Here is a 17070-nt window from a genome sequence, read left to right on the forward strand (position 1 = left end):
TCATACAATATTTCACAAGAGCCAAGACTTATATATTAAAAAAAAGAGGTTTAATGACTGAAATGCATACAAATGTCACACAAAAAGCACCTTTCATACAAAACTTAACTTATCAAACAGTAAAGGTGGATGGAATTTCATCATACAGTGATGACTGGAACTGGACCACCGGACAAGGACTCCATTGGTTCAGCCGTCTCCTGAACTGAAAACATTGAAAAGTATATTAGGTGCTAAGTTCTTACTGACTGACTCTGTATTTGTAAGTTTAAGTTCAGACTTTACTTCCCAAATAGCCGACAAATAAATGTTAGTCAGTGGTAGTGGATGTACTTAGATCTCACTGTAGAAAATACTGTTAGAAGTAAAAGTCATTGAAATTGTTATTTAAGTGAACGTATGCAAGTAAAATCATGTACCTAAAGGATTAAAAGTATGCAGACAAATGTCCCCTGTGACCGTGACACTATTATATATTTTATCAGATTATTACTCGTGCATTCATGTAGTTGGTTGAGGTGAAGCTACTTTTTAACTTTTGTATAAAGGGCTGCAATTCATGAATATTTCCATTATGGATTAATCTGCTGATTATTTTCTACATTAGTCGATTGATTGCACGGTTTGTATAAATCATATTAGTCACAAGTTCTCAGAGCCCAAAAGTGACCTTCACAATGCTCTTTATGTCCAACAAGATAGATTCAATAGGAAATAGTGTTGGGTGGTTTCTTCAACAAATCTTATTTATGTTATGTATGCAAAAAACATGCATGTCCCATAACTGCTAATAAAAAGGTGCAATCTTTCCCTCTGAAATGCAGTAGAGTAGAAGTACAGTGTGCCATGAAAAGACTAAGTACAGGTACTTCAAGTTTGTACTTCCTTCCATTCCACTACTGATGTTATTGAACACACAGACAAAGCAGAGTGGTAGTTTATACTCCACACATGTCCAGTAAGGTGTTTACCTGTAGTGAGGTCAATGAAGGGCCCGGGTGGTTCTGGAGGAGCAGCGATGCCCATGGCCTTCCTGATGCCATACACGCTGCTGACGTCACATGGGGCCACCTGACCAGTCAACTCGGCTAAGTTCCCGGTCACCTTCTCAGCTGCAGACAAAGGAAGCGTCAAAAGGAAACATCACAATGACAAGAGGTGACATGCGAGTTTATTTGCATTGGAAGAAGAGACATTTAGGTCCAATCAGAGGCGATAGGAGTCAGTCATCCGTTCAACCTTTAGCCAGAGTTCTGTGTTACGTTTAAGGAGTAGTTTGACTTTTGGGGAAATACACTTGTTTGCTTACTTAGTGAGAGTATTATGAGAAGATTGATCCCATTCTTTATGTCTACGGTTAACATCAATCTACCACCAGCAGCCGGTTAGCATAGCTTAGCATAATAACTAAAAACCAGGGGGAAGGTTAGCCTGACTCTGTCCAAAGGTAACATTATTATTTTGAGGAACAGTGACAAACCTTTAGCACACACCAACACCAGAAAGAGTTTGTGCCACTTTGAGGAATACAACCCTGGGAATGAGGTCAATGTTGGTGATTTGAATCGTATCACTGTAGCTGTGAATCATTGTCTGAAGCTAATAGACAAAACCGCCTCCGTGGTGGCTGGCTGGTTAAGAGGTTAAATGGATTGTTGGTCTACCGATGGTTTGAGTGGAGGGAACAACAGACTCTTACCCAGCTCCAGTTCCTTGGCAGTTGGTGCCATCAAGCAAATCATGTTCGGTGGCTGCTTAGTGCTCAGACGCTCCTTTTGCGCTTCCTGCAAGTCACGCAGGAGCTTTGTTGTCTCGTCCAATTTCTGCTGGAAGTGCAGGGCCTCTGTGATAGATCAGTGATGGGGGGGGCAACACACATACCGTTAGTACTTCCTCTGGGTTCCTCCGGTTACCTTGCGGTAGCTCCTCGGGTCCTTGATTGCACGTATTGAACACAATACATCCATTCTTTCTCTGTCCTACATTAACATGTGGAGTGCTGAGAGAATAAACTTTGACGGGCTGTTACAAAGATCTAAGAGGATACATAATGCATTGCTGAATGGCTAAATGGCTCAAACTGCTTCAGATGAAGGCAGATTTTCTTTTTTTTAATGACCTCAATGACAAAACCATTTACAGTGTGATTATGAATCTCTTTGTTCACATATTCCTTTGAACCACACATAAAGCAGTCAGGGCTGCCCAGGTTCAGCAATGTGTGTCCTGCTCTCTGGGTCGGGCACATCACATCTGTGATCCTCCATGAGAGTGGGTAGTTATTTCAGTTGTATAGTTCATTATCAAAATGACAAAAAAAAAAAAAAAGAAATGGCTTCTTTGGTTTTCTGTCTGATTCTGAACTGAGAAAGCGACGAGTCATTTGTAGTGTGCATATGCAATTTCACGTCTGGTTCTCACATGTGGCAGGTTTATACTCGTATTTAGGCAAAATCACAATGTGATATGCATTGTAAATAGAGCGGAGACAAATGCATATTTATATAATAGATCAACAGAAAATCAATGAAAAAAGACTAATCATAAAGGCCACTAATCAAACAAAACAATCTCTAATTGCAGCTTCTCAAATGTGAGGATTTACCGATTCTTCCTGTTCCTGATTGTGAAGTGAATATCTTTTAACTAATATTCTGACGTATAGACTAAATGGTTGCTCACTGAATCTACATCTACCATTAAGCTGGAGAAAGACTTTCAATACCTGTAGATACCCTGATATATAAAAATAAGCCTAATCTATAATATAGTGTTAGTTGCAGCCTGATAGGCAACACAGACTAAGGCAGACAGAAGTTTTACCCCCAGTGAGCTCCTCAGCCATCTGCAGGCCTGCAGCAGAGCGCAGGAAGTCGAGCCTGTTGCAGTTGGATGCTTCGGGTTTAACTACCTATGAGAGACAAGGGGGGGGGGGGGGGGGGGGGAGCCATGTTTAGTCAGGTTAGAAAAATGAATTCCACACTAGACAGCTGACGCTTCAAGGGAACATCCAGACCGTTTGAAGCCTCTTTAGTCATGCTGCTTCTTCGCTCCACTAAAATCGAACCTAATGAAAAGCTGCAAGAACCCGGGGAAGGGGGACGAGAGCGAGCTGGAGAGCGGCCAAGAACAGCAAACAGCCAGGACAGAGGGTTTGCTGTGTGCCTGACGGAGGGGCCCGTGCTTTTGGTTTCCTCCGCTGCTCTGAGGAGCGATTCAGCCGCGCAGCCAGCGGGCACTGTAAGAAAACATGGGCCTCTCCAAATTCTTTGACAGCGGGCCCTGCGCGAGTAGCACCGCTGTGTTTTGGAAGGGGAAATGTTCTTTCCATGCGTGGATGGATCGCAGCTAAAGGCTGGCCCCCGCTATGTTGACACAGCTGGTTGACGTAGCAACAGTCTGCCGAGGCCATCTTTAACGACAAAATGAAATGAAGTACCCGCGCATGCGGCGTAATGCGAGAACACGTGCGGTACGCCGAACGACCCCGCAGCGGGAGCTCCTTTTTCCGAACATCGCATCCAACACCGGTGAGGGCGGACGGCGTCGGTTTGGCGTTACATGGCACACGCTGACGTTTGTCATTGTGAACTTGATGTTTATTTCCATTTACTGAGTGCTTATCACTCAGGACAGGTTTTTTATCCGGGTGTCAACTCTCACCTCCATGACCTCCGCGTCCTTTTGTGCGTTTGTGTCCTCCTCCACCTGCCGGACGGGCGAAAAACACACAACTCATTCAGCCAATGGATACTCTTAGATTTCTATCCGGTGCTGTTTAACTCGGTCATGAAGAAAGTCAACTTGGATGAGTTGAAGCGGTCACAATAGGTGCTTACCGGCACAGCTTCCTTCAGGGTTTTTGAATGCTCTCCGTTCGTCATTGCGTCCAGAACATTGTCCGCCAGTTTGTACACATACTCGTCTGATTTGGCGAGGAACTTTGACAAGCTGCCAAAACACACACAGAAAAACATTTACAGCTGTTGTTTTTGAAGCAGAAGCAGAGTTAAAAATCAGAATCACTTTCTCAGCCAAGAACAGTGAGAAGTCGATATTGACAACGCTGACACTCCCCCTGCACACACTGAAAGACAAGAGACCGTCGAATACACCATAGAAGGAAGATGAAACCAAGCGTAGTTCTCCCCCCCCAGAGTGAAAAAGAAAAACATCTGGAAAGCAATCGGGCACGGAATGCCTCAAGTGACGCTCTGTGTGAATGCCACAGAGCTGGAGTGCGTCCGTGGTCGTGCCGCACATACCTGTCTGAGCCCAGCGGCTGGGCCTCCTCTCCATAGAGAGAGAACACGAGGTCAGAATCCTCCTTGCTGACGTTGGCGAAGCTGGAGTCGTAGGTGGGTGCGTAGGAGGTGAACGGCCCGTAGTTGACGTAGGACACTATGGAAAAGGGTTGCACACAGACAGCTCGTTATCTTCTCGGCCTGATTCTAGGCGATATCAGCGATGTGCAGAAACATTAAGCCGCTGCCACACATTACCTGGAGTGATCCTGTTCCTCTTATCCTCCCTAAAGCCCTGCAGGCTGTTCACACCGCTCTGCAGCCGATTGGACATCATGCCCAGTTTCACGGGACAGTAACCAGCATCTGCAATAGGAAACACTGACATTTTACCAACTGTCAGGAGTTTCTTCATATATTTAGGACCCATCTGCAAATGTTGCGACATCTACAAATTGCTTTTTTTTGTCCAAGCAGCACTCTATAATCAAAAGATATTCAGCTTTCAATAGAAGTGTGTAAAAAAAAAAATCCTTTTCACATTTTTAAAGCTGGAACCAGTGAACTTTTGGACATTTTTGCTTGAAAAAAACAAACTAATTTTATTTGGAATTTGTTTGAGCTCTATTATGATTCAAGGTGGACCTACCTCCTGCTGATGGATCAGCTGAGTTGAGGATTGCCATAGTGGTGGAGCCGTCAGACTTTCGCCTTGCAAACTCCAACTACACAACAAATAAATGAAAGCGTTAAATGCAAACACCCATAAAAATAAAATCACCTTAGTAAGAGGAATAGCTGTGTTGTGGTTAAACTTTGGGATGGACCTAGAATAAAAAAGTATGGATATTATCTTAACTGAGGGCTTTAACATTACCTACTTTTCTTTTTATGTCGTTATTTTGTAAGAGCAGGATTCGTGATTATCGTTAACAGTGGCTATGTGAATTTGAGAGGTAATAAATCCAGAGTTTCACCCTGCTTCCTCACATCACACTGCAGCACTCTGTTGGACAGCTTTCCTCCAGACTCCTCGATGACCTTGCGGATTTCCTGAAGCTCTTTCTCTACCTTTGCCGCCTCGTCCTTGGAGTCCTTTTCCTGTCTGCAAATGAAACACAAAGACGAGACAGATGAGACACTTTGTTCCTGAATGAAAAGGCTTTTTATTATGGCAAGAATATAAATAAACATGCACACTGCAGCGAAATACTGCAAGGAGAAAACCTGTGCGAGTCTGTTCATTAAACGCCTACATCCTGCTTTCAGTCCTCAGATAATCTACCTGGAAGCGTTTCGTTGACGTCAATAAACGCCATTAAGATTTTCGGCTGTTCCTCTTGAGCGAGTCCTCACCAACACATGACTTCAATTCAAAAGGTTCTGTTACAGCACCGGGCACCAACGCGGATTTAAAAGGCGTTCGGCCTTGAATGAGAACAAGACCCAGCACGCTGCGAGGCATTCTTCACATTCTCAGCCTCCAGCGGCAGAAAACAAATTTCACTTCAGTGTCGAGGGAAATAAGCTCACAAACCAACAGTGTTCGGGAAAACTGGATCCATCAGCGTCCTGCATTTTTAGTCCTGGCTGATTAGTTACCTCAACCGTACCTGTGTTGACATGTTTACTAACGTCTCTGCTGCTGTAATACTGCACATCTCCCCGCTGTGGGGCTAATAAAGGAAAATCCTATTTCATCGTATGTTCACCACTTATTTTAGCAGGCAAGCTGGGAATTGTAGTTGGATCTTTGGTTCAAGATCAGAGACCGCTTTTGGCCACGAGAGATACTCTTAGGATAGTGTAAAATATCAAGCTTCGGGGGATTAAGCAGTGAACCAATTCCTTCATCTTGGCACTCCTAGCTTAAGAGCAGCTATGGTGAAGTGGCATATGACGGTGACTTTAAGAAAACATGAGCTTAAAGTCAGCAGGTTAAAGGACCTGGGTGTGCTGGGTGTCTGGGATCTCTCGCTGGTGCCTGTGGTCGAGGGTCCTTCTCTGTTCTGGTCCAGGCTGGTGCCCCCTTGGTCCTCAGTCTTTCCCGGCAGTTTGGCAGAAGGGTCGAGGCCAGACATGAAGTCTATGCTCTGCTTCAGGCTCTCCAGTCTTTCCTATTGGATTCAAAGTTGTATTTTTCTGACTTAGGATCAGGAAGGAGCAGAGAGGAGAACATGATGGATAAACCTGTTGGTACTACTGCTGCTGCTACAATTAGAGGCAATCTGCTGCCCCCATCTGTTGCTTTATAGCAAAGTCACTTTGTTCCAGTGCTCTGTAGGAAGTTAAAGTCAAAAAACAACACTGCTGCTACTAGTAAAGAAAGCTTGTGGTGCAGTTAATACCATCTGGGTTTAAAGAAGTAGTGAATGTTCTTAACACAATAAACTGAACAACAGGACAATCGTTAGCAGTTGGTATGATCCCTCGAAGAGATTTTTTTTTCCTGAATCCTCAGTTTCATACCTGGTTCAAGATCTTCAATCCAGAGTGTAACAGTTTTCTAGCTGCTTTGTGGTAAATCGTCTCCGGTTTGTTGTAAATCATGGCATTTTCGCACATAACCCTGAGATCCCCCTGAATCAACACACAAACACATCAAACACGTGACAAAAAAAAGCAACTCTTGAGGATCAAAATGCATAGAAGAGAGTATCATCCTGCTATAAAGTTGATATGGAATGTTTATCTTGCTGTGTGTGTCTACTTAGCATGCAACAACACCCCTGTGTGTACATCAGACACATACCTTGATTTCATCCAACGACTGATAGTAATTCTTCTTCACTTTGTCCTTCATTGCACTGAAGTCCATAGGCCGTCTGATGATCATAGAATAGCCAGGTGCAATGAGGTCTGTCACCGGGAACGAGAAGAACGCCCTGGGATCTTTCCTGTAGAGAAAACACACACACACACACACACACACACATGTCCAGTACTTATTCACAGCACCAGGCATACACTAACTAACTTTACACGAAGCTGTGAGGAGACTTGCTGCTGAATGTGCAACAGCTCATAAATAAACAAGCAGATACACAATTATGTCGTATCACTAAATGACCAATGCTGCACCTTTGGAGCTGCCTGATGAGCTGGTTCAAAGCTTCCTGCAGAGGAGTTTGTTCCTTTTCTACGAGAAAAATAACAAAGCATCAAGGGAGGTTTTGCATGAAAGGGTGTTGACATAAACTGCGGACAAAGAGACATTAGAGACTACCTTCCAGTTTATCCAGCTCTGAACGTATCGGGGTCCTGCTCCGTTCATCATCTTCTGCTTCCTGTCCTTTCTTCTTCTTTGTCATCTGGCATTACAGAAACAAACAAGAAATGTAACACGAGGACGATCCGTGTAAACTAAGTTTCCCCTTAAAGAGGAAAGGAGGTATGTTCTTTCGTCACGTTACCTTTTTCTTTCCTCTGTCATCCTCCGGAGACCCTAAGCTCTTCTCTTTATCCTTCTTCTTTTTCTTCTTCTTCTCTTTGGGTTTGTCGTAGTCCGCCGGCTGTTCGTCATAAAAGGTATCCAGACTCGAGCTTCCTGTCGTCACCTCGTTTCCAGACACCTTCAACACCAGCTTCAGCGGTCTCTCTCCGTACTCTGCGGATATGAAGCCAACAAACAGCATTATCGAGCTAACCATAGGCAACTGTTGATAGCTGAGGGACCCGTGACAGCTGAGAGATGCTGGAAACAATAGTCAGCTAACAGCTAGCTCACCCAGCAAGGGCAAGTTGCAACTACTGCTAACGCTGTGTTGTACACTTACATTGCCTGCCTTGTATTCATACCGAATTGTGGCATATTAATAGATAAACGAGTGAAGTAACGGGTATTTCAGCCCCGTAGCTAATGTTAGCCTAGCAGCATGCTAGCTGATCGACTAGCTTATAGCCGTGCTAACAATAGCGAAGCCGGGGCGTCCAGCAATGCATTTAAAACAAATCAGCAAATAGTTTAAGTGGATAAGTGCTCGAACTATGTGCGAAAGAAATACCTTCATATCCGTGTTTTTCGGACTTGTGCTTTTTGTGCTTCTTGCCCATTGTTTGTATTTTGATCTGGCACCGGCTGATCGCTCTCTCTGATCTCTGTGGTTTTGCGGAAGCACCGTAGTACAGAGGAGGGAACTGCGCAGATCAATGCAGGCCTCTAGCGCCACCTGCCGGCGTGGCGGTGGCATCGCAGGGTGATTTGACCACCATTTATCGTCGGTAGGGGGCGTCGCTAAGTAAGCTTAGTATTTAACTTGGACTAAGCCCTGCTAAACTTGAAGCCCTTGTACCCTTGTGATTCCAGATTTTAACTGTCAGTCCGCATTATGCACCATTTATTGAGAGGATTTGACACTGAATTATAATAATTCTAAAGACATCCTCTCTGCAAGTACAAGGAGCGTCAAGAGAGCCACAGCAGTCAGCGTCATTCGCTCAGCCAAAGCGCTGTTGAGCAAGACGAGGAGCTCCTATCAGCTCCACTGGGTCAGATGAGTTAATTCTGCACTTCGCGCTCAAGTAAATACAGAATATCTCTAAATGTATGAGACAGACAACACCAACACCTGCATCCACACACAAACACGCTCACTTAAAAGGGCAAGCTGTTTAGTTCTGTATTGCACTTTGATACATTTGAGAGGCTTACAGGTGACATATATAAAGCAGAAGCAACCCAATATCATATTTCATCAGACCTGCTTGGTAAAGGCCCTTGTCTTTCAAACTCGTTGTCCTATTTGTAATGCAGACATTTTGTGACAGGCTGGATGGCCTCCTCATGATGGGTGAACAGAACTGTTCTTCACTTTCTGGAGTCAACGAGTACGAGCGGACCACCCCCAGGAGCAGGGCCACCAATGCAACTTAAATTGTGTAAGTTTTTGCCATACTAACTTATACCCCAATTAATCATATTTTCATTATATTTTGTTAGTAAATCGGAATCTACAACGTTACCAGCGACATTTCTGTGTCACTAGAATGTGTTCCTCTGAAGTAGAAGTACACAGTATGTAGTGTATAGTTGAGTTGCATATTTTTTAAGTGCTTTGGGGGCCTTTTGTTAGTTACTTCGGGGTACGATGGTTGAGAATAATTACATAATTCACTAATTTTCACATCTAAACATTGAAATAAATCTATAGCTGTTTTAGTTGTGGGCCTGAGGCAGTGTGTTTTTTCCCCGTAAACCAGACTGTATTTCACTGGTGTTTCTGACCGTGAGTGGCCACGACTGCTTGTGTGACGCAACTATTTCATGGCAGATGTATTGGTGAGAACCCAAGAAAGCACCGTGTTGGGTGGGAAGTTATTTTGTATCAGCGATTCTCGAGACAGCTGCAAGCAGCAATAGCAAAGGCCACGCATTCGGGCACGGGCACTGCAATAGTCGTTAATAGTTTGTGTTTATTGTTAATAGAAAGGAGGGGTGTGTTTGTGTTTCAATGAAACAAGGGTGTGTTTGTGTTTGATTGACAGTAAGTGGCAGGCTGCCAGAGTCCTGGTGTTACACCAAAGGTGTCGATCTAATGCAAAACTACGAGCGCCGTCATGAAAGCAAAAAGTATAAAATGTTTCCCCTTTGGTGTCTTTTTTTTTTTTTGTCAAAGGAGAACTCAGGACAAGTGCTTCACAGAGCCGATTTGTAGCTGTAGCAGACCCCAAAAAAAAGCTATTTAATTTCAGTTGGACTTGAATTAAATATGGGGATGAATCTTGTTTAAATAAACCAGACTAAGCTCATAAAGGAGACAAATGACACTCGGTTATGGTTGGGCTCCATGGGACACTGTACAGTCTGGAGCTTCCCTGCCTTGCAGAGCTGTTATGCTCTGTTAAATCGGCACATATTGTACTGGCTGATGAATGACAGATGTTTTATTCATGGAGGAAAGATAGTGTTGCATTCTTTGAAGCACATTCCAGGTTTTATGAAGAGGGTACAGGACGGGGGCAGAAGGTTCGAAAAGGAATGAAGATTGACTGGATCCACCTTTTTCAGCCATTCCTGCCTTCAGATGAAGAGGCGATTCTGACACTCTGATGATGTTTGAGTCTCCTTTCTAAGCAAATCCATGCCCAACCAATTACCTCCTGATCCGTGTCAAGGAATACCCGCCCCCGTACACCCTTTACATACCGATATATGATTGCTAGTTGAGACTCTTGTGGAGAAAGCTTCAATTAGAAGGCCAACACATTTTTATGTGTGGAATTCAAGGGTCAGAGAAATGGTGCGCTGACAGTTGCCCTGTCTGCAATCCAATGAAGGAAAGAGTGGTAGAAGTGTTTTTTCTTCTTCTTTAGTCTTGTACACATCTTTAGGAAACTACATACAACACACAAGGAAAACGCCTTTTTGTGGATCTTCAGAATAACTTATTGACTGATGTATTATGTATTCACGTCTAGCAAATATGGAGCAACATTGGAGACGTGTTTCCGTCCACCTGACGAATTATGTTCAGTATTCACTCTCTTTTTTGCTCCTTTTTTGGTCTCAACCAACTCCTGAGGGAAATAGGCTATGCTCTCTTTAGCTGCCAAAGAGTTGAGTGATAATCCTCTATGGGTTCTTTGGGCCGCTCACTCTTAATCAATCGGCTGACTCATCAGTAGTTTTGATCTTCTTTTAGTCGATTAGTTGATCTTTAAGCTTTTTTCATGCTGCATGACATATTTCCTAGAAACCTATGAGCACATCTCTGGTAAACACAGAGTGGTTTATCACTATGAGTGATCCCTTTCCCAATACACATATACATTTTATCCGTTAAGTATTGATTATTGCAGCTTTAAAAAATTGCACTTAGCAATCCTTTCTGTGAATACAGCATCTTGCAAATCACTTAGATGGTATATGTTTTGTCTTTGTATTTTGTAGAAGAAATATCTTCCCTTGAGTGGGTGTAGTTGTGTGTTTACTATTACCACCTGATGGCGCCAAAGTAAAACATTTAAATCCTACACATAGTGGCTTTAAATTGAGTAACTCTAGTCTCCGTAGAGGAGCAAATCCCACAAGGTCAGGTATACCTTTCCACTAGCATCATAAGCATTGAGCAAACCTTGTCTGGTGAGAGCGCTTTAGGACGGGTTAGTGAACAAGCTCAGTCTGGGGCCTGAGGAGAGGAAGGTCAGGATGTATATGCCAGCCTCGGGCCGGCCCGCTGCAGCCCCAGAGAGGCCGTGGGATCCATCTGCTTCATTGCAGCTGCGGAGCTGCACACGAGTTGGAAGTCCACGGATTAAAAGGAGATCGGTTACACCAAACAGGGCTAACAAATGGCAGATGTTGTGAATTTCATTATCCTGTGTCACAACACACAGGCCAAAGGGACCCAGAGACTGTTTCCACATGAAAGCAGCATCCCAGCAGAACCATGTGAAACCGCTTCCCACTCTGTGGACTGCATGGAACTGGGATGTTAAAAAACACAATCAGGCATACAAAGACGGGCTTTGAACGGGTTATCTGTCTTGCACATGGTTCGACTGAACCGGAATTGGAAATAAAAATGTGCTGAGCCAGAGCACTATGGTCACTGTACATTTAAAGTGCTGGAACATTTGAGTTGGAGTCACTCTAAAATAACCGTATTTCTGACTTCACACCAGGTTGACTTACGTCACTTCTACATGCCAGTGACTGTCTACACTGTCTCGTCTTTCTTTTCTTGCGCTTCATAAAGTTTATTAAGGATAAACTTTGCACTCACTTCATAAACACAAAAATTTCTTCTGCTTCCACATGAATATATATCGTATATATCGTTTCTCTTGGTTTTGTCGCTTTGACATTTGCACAGTTTCCTTCACTGTATGAAACTTCTGATTTGTATCATAAGTCACTTTGGGTAATTACATCAAACTTAAAGCATGTGACAAATGCAAATTAATAACTTCTCTCCTTATGGAAAGATATAAGAATATGGCATGATGTTTGGTCATAGAAGTATATTCTTTTCACTAGAAGTTGTCAGAGCGCTGTTCTGATATGACAGATGAAATGTTTGGGGTCATTACAACTGTCAACGCTGAACGGTTTTGAAGATGTAACCAGCCATCACAAGTAAGTCAGACGGAAACATCAAAGAGGAGAAGCCAATCATTCTGCCTCAGTGTTTTTCTCCCGCCTGCCAGTCTGTCATGGCAACATCTTTGAGCATCAGTCACTCATCCCCGTCAAAGCATTATGTGTATGGTGACTCTATTTTTATCTGCAACCAAACACTTCGCTTGTGTGTGGCTTTGGTTATCAATTTTCCCTGCTCGCCACCGTCTCCGTGATGTTCCGGTCTTGTGGTCCTCTGACATCCCACTCAGGTCTGTGGATGAAGGTCTGGGCCGGTCTCGCGCCGCAAAGACCCAATACTTGCATGTTTTAAAGGGGTAGTGTGTAGCATTTTAGAAATATGTTTACACAAATGGAATATAATAATCATAACCATGTGTTCACGAGTGTATAATCACCTGAAATTTAGAATTCTTGTGTTTTCATTAACTGAGAATGAGCCGTTTCTATCTAAGTATGATCTTCACAGAGTCTGCCGTGTTTGCCCCCACCATGTTTCTACAGAAGCCCAGAATGGACAAACCAAGCATTAGCTCCTTTCGTGTTTCTACCTGAAGGCCAGCATAGTTCTCCGACACGATTATGAAATTGCGGTAACGTGACGCGCAGAGTGCAAAACCGAGGTACCGCCAGCCGCAATCTGGCTTCTGTGATTCCTAAAGTAGTGTTATGAAATACAGTATTACAGCAGCAAAGAGAAGAGTGCAACAACACGAGTCATCTGTAAAAAAACAAAACAAGTAATGATAAATATGTAATTAAATAGTAAAGATATAATAAAGTACGCCGTTACCAGCAGACTGTTCACACTGAAGTATTCTTAAACAATGCGTCTTCTCTGCGTCGCATGACTGTATCGATCCCAACGTCACCGGTTCAATGTATACACGATATTAGAATGGTGTCACAATACCCTGCGGTTAAAAACGATACGATATTCGATTTTGTTGGTACCGTTACTTTAAAAGTTAAGTGTTTTAGTACTGAGAGCTATTTCCCATGAGCTGTGTCGATGCTCTCCACCTGCACCGTTCCACAAACATACAATCCACCAAAGAGGATGTGTTGAATTATTATTTTAATGTGTTTCTCAGTAACGTGAAATGGACCGAAAGTAAAAGCAGTTCGGTGGCGAGACTGACATTCTCTTCACAAACACCACTTTGACACAACACAGCGCTCTCTACAGTTACTGTTGGGACTTCCTGATTTTAGCAGCTTCTAAAAGCTGCTAAACAAAACTTCATCTGAATTTATTATCATTTTATGGGTTTTTGTTTTCGTCCTGCAGTACCACCACCGCCTAAACTGTTACTGATGCACTGGAAGGGGGCGCTACTTTACAATAATTACCTTGTTAAATGCTGGTTAATGGAAAATCTGGTTGCAATTATTAACTATCAAAGAAATCACAACTCAAGTATTGGGGACATTAGATCTATCTTGTACATTTTCAAATCAACACTTTTGTACATTTGTACATTTTTTATTAATAAAAAAGGATTTAAATGTTCTTTCATCTATTATTCCATTACTTTCCCTGATGTTTTAGGTTTTTGCCATGGTACGTTTCAGTATTAATACATTTCCAGTTTTATTTTAAGGCCAATTAATATTATTAAATGTTTGGGTGTTAAATATTTTTTCTAAAGTATATATTATATATGGGGCGGTGTAGTGGCTAGCACTGTCACCTCACAGCGAGAGTTTCCCGGGTGGTCCTTCTGTGTGGACTTTGCACGTTCTCCTCCACAGTCCAAAGACATGCAGCTTAGGTTATCTGGAGACTCAAAAGTCCCGTAGGTGTGAATGTTTGTCTGTCTCTATATGTGCCCTGGCGACCTGTCCAGGGTGTACCCTGCCTTCGCCCAATGTCAGCTGGGATCGGCTCCAGCGCCCCGCGACCCTGAATAGTATCAGCGGTTTGGAGAATGGAATGGAATGGAATATTATATATGTGCGCTCCAGTGTTTTTCACATTTGTACTGTTGCTCACTGGTGCCAAAACCGTCTGGTAGTCCACAGTCTGCAGAGACCCAATGCCTTTTATGGGCAGACACAAAGTCTGCATACTATATAGTTGGAATGCACTACATACTCAATTTTACGTCATACCACTCATACAGTATTAATAGTATGTTAGAAAGCGATTTTGAGCAGAGCCACTGTCTTCTCTGATCCAATTATTCTAATGTATATTTCATTGGGCTTGCTTAATGTTTTTGTAGTTTAACGTCACCCTCTGCTTTAAGGTACTGAATGTATTATTCTGTTTTCGGAAAACTCCATTATAATGGAGGACGCTGGTCTGATGTGACTCTACAGAGGATGCTTGTTAGGAGTTGCCTGTGTGTATTTTCATGGAGCACACACATCAAAATGCTCACATGCACCATAAATTTGCAAGTGTGTGTTTGTGTGAGCGCAAGCATGTGTGACAGGATAAGCCGCGGGTGGGGGGTGGGGGGGGTGACCGCTGATTAATGTCGATCTGAGCCTCAGAAGACAGTGGTCCTGTGGTGGGTGAAATACACACGGGAGACGTGTTAAAAGCCTGCGAGCTTGGTGACGATCCTCCATCAGATCCTCAGCCGTTTGAAAAGTTCATATAAACTGAAAGACAGCCACTGGGAAATGGTCTTTGCAAACTCAATGAGAGTTTATCATCCCAACACAGGGAGAGGCACCGTTTGAGGTGGAAACGCGCTGCCTGTAATCTCGCCCTCCTTCAGAGGTTTATCAGGGAGCCCTCCTTTTAAAAACTTGAGCAATAAAGCTCAAATCGATGCAAATCTGCGACACTTGTTCAATAAAAGATTAGAATAGATTCCCGCAATATTGTGTACAGTCTGTAGCCGCCAAGCGCGTATACAAGACCCCTTTACAGGATTCTAGTTTTAAATCAAGTCAGCTGGAAACATTAAAAAGTCAGCTGGAGACAGCAATTTCAACCAACTCATTGAGCCGACATTAGCTGCCTGACATCAAGGACCAATTCTTTGAGTGGCGTATGTCGTTGTTGTCATTAACTGCATAGTGTCGTGCTAATGCAGGCAACAGTAAGAAAGAAGGGTAGCGCTTAGTGAATAGGAAAAGGCCTCAATAAATGCCTCCCAAATCATACCCCGACACCCGTAGCAATGTGTTGTAGAATGTATCAACAGTTGGAAGAGAATTCAGTTTATATTTCTCGGTGAAAACTTTCTTGTAAAGTAAACCTTGAGCTGCTGGTGGCTGGCTGTTATGCAGTCTTGTTCGGCCTGCAACAGCCAAACGTACTGTCTCCTAAGCTCACGAACAATCAAATCCTTCCCACTGGTTAGGCATAAAAGACCCACATGACAGTGATTTCCAGGGCCTTGGAAAAGTGGGAGGAAACCAGAGACGACTGTGAGGTGATGACGATAATTGTCTCATTTGGAGACTGATGCCCACAGGTAAGAGCAATTACGGAGGACCATTATTCGCTCCTGTCTGTGTGTGTGTTTGTGTGCTGCGGAGGCCGGTCTTTCAGGCGGGCCCCAGCAGCAGATTACAAAGGAGTGGCTTTCACGCGACATCCAAATGTGACACATAAAAGACAAAAGCGTGGATCAACAGAGGGTGTCTCAGCCCCATTCCACTACTTTGCCGTCAATGTGACAGATGGCATGGGCCCGTCTGAGGCCCTGGCAATGAGGAGTGCAGCGGCTTCAAAGGCCCTCTGTAATCTGCAGAAACATCACAGGCTGGGAGAAAGTGACTGTCTCCCAGACACCCGCCCTCGGAAGAGGGCGAGCGAGGCGCTAATGAAAGGCAGATAAAGGGATTGCAGGCACAGACAGCGCCTCGTGAAAAAGAGAGAGAGAGAGAGAGAAAACATCAGGTAGGCTCGCCTTTTTTTCTTTGCCTTTCTTTTTCTTTTAAAGAATCTACAGATAAATGGTCTCGTCAGTCCTTTTGTGTTCCCTGAAAAAAACAGCAACACACTGATAAAGAGTTATTTTCAAAGCTCTCCTCCCCCATAGAGTGTGACTCAATTCAGACTAAATGGTCAGCGCTGAGTATGAGGTAAAGTTAGTGATGATGGAGGAAGATGAAGATTGCGCTTTTTGTTGGAAATGCCAACCGTTCCTTGTGTCTTTTGGTGTCTTTGATGTGCCAGTCAGGCCTGGCGCTCGCTGACAGCCACAGCATTAATCAGAGGAACTTGGTTCTTTGTCACACTTTGCCGCATTCATCTATGGCCCAGGAAGGAGCCTCATCCCTTCATTTGGACTAATCAATTCTTGCTTTTTGTTGACATGTCAGTGCACTGCAGGTTCACGTCTCCTTCTTGGTAACACTGATGCCTGACTGCACCAATATCAAAAGCACAATATGTCCTTTTACGTTCCAGGAAATGATGGGGTGACGTCAAGCTGTACAACCCCCAACTATATGGAGCATTTAGCTCAAACACATAGTAGTTTTAATATAAAAAGTCAAGCAATTATTATTCTCTCTATGGAAAAAAACCCTAACTTTTGGCCTTAGTTACAGCATCAGTTTACTCCACCACCCTGACATGGTGTGATGGGGAATCTGGACAGCTAGCAGGTCCCTGGGTGCCTTCACAAGTTGACTTGGAGCAGCACACAGTATGGACAGGTTCAGTGGAGCAAGGATGGATCAGTCATGGTCTGCACGCCCTAGCTCAGATCCAGAGCCGGGGGATTTGTTAGCTGCTCTCAGGGTAACCAGGCCACTCTCCATTTCAACACATTT

General features: G+C 43.7%; 1 protein-coding gene across 1 annotated transcript; it reads right to left on the reverse strand.

Moving 5' to 3' along the window:
- Window positions 1–3: 3 nt before the first annotated feature.
- On the reverse strand, window positions 4–8371 carry brd7 (bromodomain containing 7). The gene is made up of 17 exons (XM_079166108.1): window positions 8249–8371; window positions 7658–7851; window positions 7471–7555; window positions 7326–7383; window positions 6997–7141; window positions 6714–6824; window positions 6192–6361; window positions 5235–5349; window positions 4894–4969; window positions 4503–4610; window positions 4266–4401; window positions 3840–3951; window positions 3664–3708; window positions 2824–2911; window positions 1700–1843; window positions 972–1112; window positions 4–205 (listed from the first exon to the last, which is right to left on the reverse strand). The coding sequence occupies exons 1-17, from the start codon at window positions 8295–8297 to the stop codon at window positions 141–143; spliced, it is 1842 nt and encodes a 613-aa protein (XP_079022234.1). The 5' UTR covers window positions 8298–8371; the 3' UTR covers window positions 4–140.
- Between the last annotated feature and the right edge of the window lie 8699 nt (window positions 8372–17070).

Source organism: Pholis gunnellus, assembly GCF_910591455.1.
Source record: "Pholis gunnellus genome assembly, chromosome: 1".
Lineage (NCBI taxonomy): Eukaryota > Metazoa > Chordata > Actinopteri > Perciformes > Pholidae > Pholis > Pholis gunnellus.